At 43.4% G+C, this 6,640-nt stretch overlaps 1 protein-coding gene across 1 annotated transcript in view; it reads left to right on the top strand.

The window, feature by feature from the left end:
- Positions 1-5,308: 5,308 nt before the first annotated feature.
- Positions 5,309-6,640, top strand: part of LOC103778602 (retinoic acid receptor beta-like) — a gene marked incomplete at both ends in the record, with an annotated part of 6,846 nt that continues 5,514 nt past the window's right edge. Inside the window, one exon of the mRNA XM_008946196.1 lies at positions 5,309-5,469. Within this exon, the coding sequence (XP_008944444.1) occupies positions 5,309-5,469 (161 nt within the window). The remainder of the gene's footprint in view (positions 5,470-6,640) is intronic.

The raw sequence follows: 6,640 nt of genomic DNA, 5'->3' as shown, positions 1-6,640 counted from the left end.
CCAATCTATTCATAACTACCTGGTGTTCTGCGTATTTTAATGCTGTGTTTGGCTTGCAATTGCATTGCTGTTAAAACATGAACAGAAGTCTTACTATTCTGAACTGATGGTGCATCAGTTTGTCAAGCATGATTGTGTTGCTTTCAGGATGGTTATTTTGTTTCTTTTCTTATACCGGAGCCAGGAAAATCAGCCTTCTAGAGCTCTCTTGTCTCTGTGCCTGCTTTCACCAGCGGCAGGGCATGGGTGCCCTGTATGACATGCAGCTGGGTGCTGGCTTGGTCCGTGGGGTTGAAGAGCCTAGTTCAGCAGCAGCAGCAGGATCGGGGGTGCTAAATCTCCCTTGGTTCAAGGTTTTCCAGGGTCACTGTTGTGAAAGGCACCCTTAAGAGACTGCCATTTGCTACCACGAGCAGAATGTATTGAAGGGTGAGGGCGAGAAGGGTGACATGTGGTGTGTGTGGGCATTTATCCTGATGGATCAAACTTGGCAGTGGCAACAGATAAATATTTGGCATATTTGACTGAAATTGTCCACAGCTGCTAACTTCTGCCAGAATTAGAAATTTTTAGCGGTGGCTGCTGGAATTGGAGAAGTCGGAGTGAGTGAAGTGAGCTGAAGTCAAGGAGCTGTGTGAGACTTGCAGATTTCCACCTTAGCAAGAAGTTTGTTGCTCCTGAAGCCCTGGGTGCAGTGCTGAGCATTGGGCTCCACTGCCTGCGTGTGGCACCACTTGCCTGTGATGTTGGGTAGTCCAGCTGGCAGGACTGCAGTCATCCTGACTCTGCTCACCTCCAATTTTGTTCTCATCAGTGATCACAAACAGAAGGAATCTCTTTGAAACTTGTGCCCAGCACTGTGCAATTACTGACTCGCTCTGTGAGCTTTATAGTGCTTTTGAGATTTGTTAGCTTAACGAGTAACTTCCAAAATATTTAGGGACAAGAGAAGTGTGGTTTTACAGGAATGTGAACTAACTGGAAGCACTAGTGGTTGTCTCTACAGGAACAAAACCAGTTAACTAGTACACAAAGCTCTTCAAAGGTCACGGGGATCTCCAAGAAGCAAAACTGCAATGATAGCATTTTAAGGCATGAATTTATAGCTGATTAATCATTATAATATACGAAAGGTGCTGTCTAACAATCTTCTGGGCAAGTACAGGTTATGCAAGCAACTGGAATAACTGCGTTGTGAGCTGCAGGCCAGCCCACAACATGTGACTCCTTTGGGCACATTTGTGCCACCTTTGACAAAGGGGAATAAAAAAACTTAACGTTCCATAGTTTTACCTGATTATCTAGAATCTGCCTAAATCTCTTGGGCTGGATCCCAGACTTTTCTTAGGCCAAGCTGTGACTGTGTTTGGTGGACCTGAGAGGCTTGCATTTAAGACTGGACAATTCCCAGCATTACAACATGCTTGAAACGCTCTTGCTCAAGCAGGAGGATTGCTGCATGGTTGTTAAATGAGATTGCCAAGATCATCTGAGAGAAGCCGTTTGTGCGTTTCCTATACTTAGTTTCATCTCCAGCAGGCTCTACTTCTCTTGAAACGTGCGCCCTTCCCTTCTGCAGATTTTGTGCCCTGCCTCTTGCCTCAGTCAGAAGAGGGAAAACGGGTCTGAGGCTAAGGAAAGTGGTGGCTTTACATGGAGCGAGGAATACAGACTGGATGGGACAAGAGGTGATGTCCAGCCCCTCTACCATCAGCTTAGGGGGAAGAATGTTTGCAGGCAGGGGCTGGTCCTTCAAGCTAAGGCAACAGAGAGTGCCTTGGCCAGCGTATGAGCCCTGCCGTGGCTGCCTGGAGGTTTCTGGGTGTGGAAGTGCAAGTCCTGGCCTGTGTGTCGGGGCGACAGAGAAGCTGTCACGGGAAGATGGATCGGGGCAGACGTGCTCAGGCGTGGGTGTGCGTCGCTCGGCCGTCCGAGCAGCGCTGAGACGTGGCTTCCTCACGTAGCAAGGTACACCTTCTTTCATTCTCTCTCCCCACACCACCACCTTGTTTGTTTTCTTAGTTTTTTTTAACTTCCAGTGTTTCTCAAATGGCAAGAGAGCTTCCATACTGTCCCCTGTCGGGAGCTCCTAAATAACGCAGCCGTCAAGTCACAATTTAGTGCACGAGTAATGAAATTCATAACCTGAGTTTTCTATGGTGGCATTAACTGTGACACAGATTCATCACTGGTCTATCATCATTAAAAGGCAGTGGAATTGCATCGGGGATTGATGTGATCATATGCATGTAAAGATCAAGATACAAAAAGGTGTGATTTATGTAACATAAGCATAAGCTGTAATCCAAAACCCTTCCCACATGCGGTGTGACAGTTCCTGTTCCCAGAGCAGTGATGGCTTTTAAATTTACTGGGTAGATGTATGTGTTTATATGTTTTTATTTAACTCTTTTAAACATAGTATTGTCGTAATATTTTTCACTTTTTTTTTTTTTTCTTTGCGTTGAAATATATTTGTAGTTGAATCTGCACAGTAGTTCAATGTTATTGAAATTCTTTATATTTTTGGAGCCCGTGTTGTGTGTCAGCACTTTATTGTGTAATCTTACAGGGGACATAGGAACACTGCCATGTCTGATGCAGCCATAGCGAAGACAAACGTAGGAAATATAAAAAGTGTACATAAAGCAAGAATATAAATGTTATCCTGATTTTACAATTATTATAAAAGCTATCAGAACCACAGGAAAAAGGTAACAATGAACAAAAATTGTTCTTAGTTTCCAGGGCATGTTGGTTTTCCTCTTCTTACCTTTTACTGGTTCACACCCAAAAAAGAAAGAGGACTGAGCTGGGACAGTTTGGTGATGTGGACTGACCAATAGCTGTCCCTGTGGTGGCCTTTGGAGGGGAAGGGACTTCAGGTACAGCTGCAGAAGGAGCTGTTCAGGGGTAGTACGGGAGCGTGGCACGGTTCCTGCCAGCGTTATCTCCTGATCTCTGGGAGCTCTTGGCAACTGCTCTGTAGCCTGGCCTAAATAACATGTTTGTCTTCCACAAGGATTTCAAAGCTATTGAGATAAGTAGGTACTGAGGCCGCCTGTTTGGCAAATTTGTCAATCAGCTCATAGAGCTATAAGTAGATGAGGCTTTATTACAAAGGCTTATTGCTCTTTGCAGTTGTGTAGGAGTTTACATAATTTTAAAAGGAGGTCTTTTGTCTCCTAAGTACAGTGATGATTAGGATTTACTTCTGGAGTGTGGTAGCAGTTTGGAGCACCCGAGATGCACATGTTGGTGCTGGATGTTTTTTCAATGAGAGAGACCACGCTTGTGCTCTGCCCTGGGGTCCAGCAAACAAGTCAGGGCATTGGCTTTAGGAGAACATTTGTAAAAGGAAAGGAGGGGGACATCCAGTACCACCTCTTCTCCCAGCCTGACTGTCTTGTAGCATTGAACCTTCACAAGAAACTACCTTTTCAGTCCACCTTTCCTGACCTCCTTTGAATCTGTGTTACTCCAGACACCAGGACTGATGGTGTTCGAGGTTAGGCTTTAATCGAGTGGGGTGCTCAGTGTCCCAGCCCCGATCCAGCAAAGCATGAAACTGACTTCAGTGCATGTCTACTCACACAGTTATAGTCAGGTTTATCCTTAAAATATCTACTGGATTGGGGTCAGAGTTTTCTCGCTCGCAAAGTCAAACCTTCAGTGAGAAAACCAGAGCCCTTCATCTCATGGAATATATGCCTAATGGCCTGTGAAAGACCAACAATAATTCACTACATCTGCCCTCTGTTTTCTGTGGTACATACTGTGTTACTGGCGTAGATGCTCCTGATTCGGCTGCTTTCCCGTCCCACCATTTTCCCGTGTCACTCAGTTTTCTCTTAGAAAGGACACCCAGAGGGAAATGAATCCAACTGCATGTCAGTTGTTGAACAGATACTATAGGTGAGGCTGAATCATCACCTCTTCTTCCTTCTGAAACATTCAGCATTTGCCCACTCTTTGTGGTGCACAGGCATGTAGGAAGCAATGACAGAAGAAATTGAGATGGGCCTAAGGAACCCACAGGGGAAAAGAGCTGGCATGGAGGTGGCTCTGAGCATCTGCCCATTTTGCTGTGCTTCCCTCCCTGTGGCACAGATGGATGTGCTTTCTGGGGTGGGACAGTACACATGAGAATCTGCAGATCTCTGGCCTTCCAAAATCCCCTGCCATGCTCACATGTGCCAAACCCACCAGTCACACCTTCAGAGTTTAGGGCCTTGTTTTAGGTATTACAAGGTTTGAGTGCATGTTAGGATTGGTTTTATTTGTCCAATAAAGTTTAGTCTTCAGGGTGTTTAATATTGACACAGAGTCTTTGGGGAGAGGGATTGATTTTGCTTGGCTTTGTTGTAAAGCCTTATGCATCTGGTTACGCTCAAGACATTAGCTTTAGCTAACAACAAGCCTTTTGATAAAATTCACGGGTTCTGGCAATACTGTGGACATAGACTTATCTCCTGGGCACATTCTGTAAAATTAAGCTATTTTCATTAAAAGAACAAAGAGTAGAATGATGATGGAGCAGCTGTCATATTTTATTACAAAACACAAATATGTGGGAAATCAATTACAGCACGAGTGCTGCACAAGGCGTATTTCCAGTAATCCCCCACGGCCGGGGGAAGGTAAAAGGCTGATCTGAGCGCAGGAGCAGATGGCAAGCAACTTCAGATAGCTTCACTGCCATTTTTACTCTTTCAAGTGTTTGTGCTTCTCCTTTGATCTTCAGATCTTGAGTTTAATGCGTTTCATCTTCTTTCATTTACTGTTTTCGCATTTAACTGTCCCTTGAAATAGTTTTTGCTTGGTGGACTTTGTATTAGTATGGGTTTTGTATCTTCCATACTGAGAAATTTAAAAAGAGAGACAACTGATGTCTATTTTTTTAGCGTTGTTTACATCCAATAAAATACCAACTGCATCACTGCATAGGACTTTGCCATCTACCATGCACACCTGTAATGATACAAGGAAGAAATCCCACCTCACAAAGTTACTGAGACACAATGCATGTGAAGTTGCAGTAGGCTTTCTTGGAAGGTAGATACTGTGGGATTGTGATGACACGTCCACAGCAATCACCTATGGAAGTTTGGTTTCATCATTACCCATTAAATTTAATTATAACAGTTAAGTAATTAAGCTTATATTAGTACTCTCTGTGCATGTAACATTTATATCTCCACTTAAAACAGTTTATGTTTAAAGTAAAAGCACTTCTCAGTGAAGTAGAGCAGCAAAACATGAGGTGATCTGAATAACTGTGTGATCTGTGTCTCTGCTTTTTCTGTAGCTGTCAGAAATGATAGGAACAAAAAGAAGAAGGAACCTTCAAAGCAAGAGTCCACAGAAAACTATGAAATGACAGCAGAGTTGGATGATCTCACTGAGAAGATCCGAAAAGCTCACCAGGAAACCTTCCCCTCGCTCTGTCAGCTGGGAAAATACACTACAGTAAGTATGGTTTGTGACACACACGTTCTGGATGATGTGAGTTTTGTACTAGAGGTCTCAGATATTTTAAACAAATGCAGAAGTAGATGCACTCCTTGCAGCTCCTTAGCCATGAAAAAACACAGGTGTGCATGCATACGCATGCTGAGGAAGAGAAATTTCACTTCTCTGTAAACATTACTAGAGTGGCATTGTGAGAGACTGTCTGAAGGATTAATCCAGCTGGGAGACAAGCGTGGGGTCCATGAGTCAATTACATGCCATCATTCATTAAAGATCTGTTGACTTCCAAAGACGTGATCTTTGCTTGTTAATCAGCAGATTACAACTTTGCAGGTCTAGGGTGTTCTTACATGCTGCTGGATTACTGGTGACAGTCCCAAAGCTACCAAGGTCAAGGAAAATATGAAATGTCTAAATAAACCAGTTTCCAAAATGCTCATTTGCAGTTTGTTCCTCTTCCAGCCTACTGAAATATCACAAAGCAGAAAAAAATTCTGCTGCTTTTTAGAAGTGAAAAATCAGCCTCCTGTCAAGAAATTAAGTACTGTGGGAATTTCTCTGGAGGATGAATCAGGGAAGTTTTGTTTTTTTTTTTTTTTCTGTACTTACATATGTTGCTAAATGTAAGGAAGGTAGGTGATATTTATTGATTTCAGAGAGAAAATTTAGTGTCAATTTTGCAAATGCAGTGATAAAAGAGTTGCCAAAAAATAACTGTTTGGTAATGTTTAGAGTCTTGTCAGTAGAGGAATGACTTTGCTGTGTCTGGTCTTGCTGTGAGTTGTAGTGGCACTGGCTGTTTCAGAGGGATGTGCAGACAGTCCTGAAGTCTCCAAGCATGTGCTCCTGCTGACGAGACTAGGAGTTCAGGACAGGAATGGCTGGGATGAGGAGTTAAAGTTTAAGAAAAGCAAGCATATGTGGTGTGATGTTACATAAAACATGTTTCATGTTGCTGAAAGTATTTTCACAAATATTTTTCACATTTATTTTCAAGACCCACATAAAATGATTAGGGCTGGGGAAGGCATCTGTCCTCTGCACGCCTCTCTGGAGCTAACCCTGCTCAGATGAGACGTAGTCAAAACAATCAGCATAGGCTTGCTGGTAAATCTTGCACAGGCAGACCCCCAGGGATTAGCATATCACACCTACCACTGATGCCTTT

Source organism: Merops nubicus, unplaced genomic scaffold (genome assembly GCF_000691845.1).
Source record: "Merops nubicus isolate BGI_N331 unplaced genomic scaffold, ASM69184v1 scaffold39408, whole genome shotgun sequence".
Classification (NCBI taxonomy): domain Eukaryota; kingdom Metazoa; phylum Chordata; class Aves; order Coraciiformes; family Meropidae; genus Merops; species Merops nubicus.
Note: the sequence above shows the minus strand (reverse complement) of the source record. Positions and strands in the feature narration are given on the sequence as shown.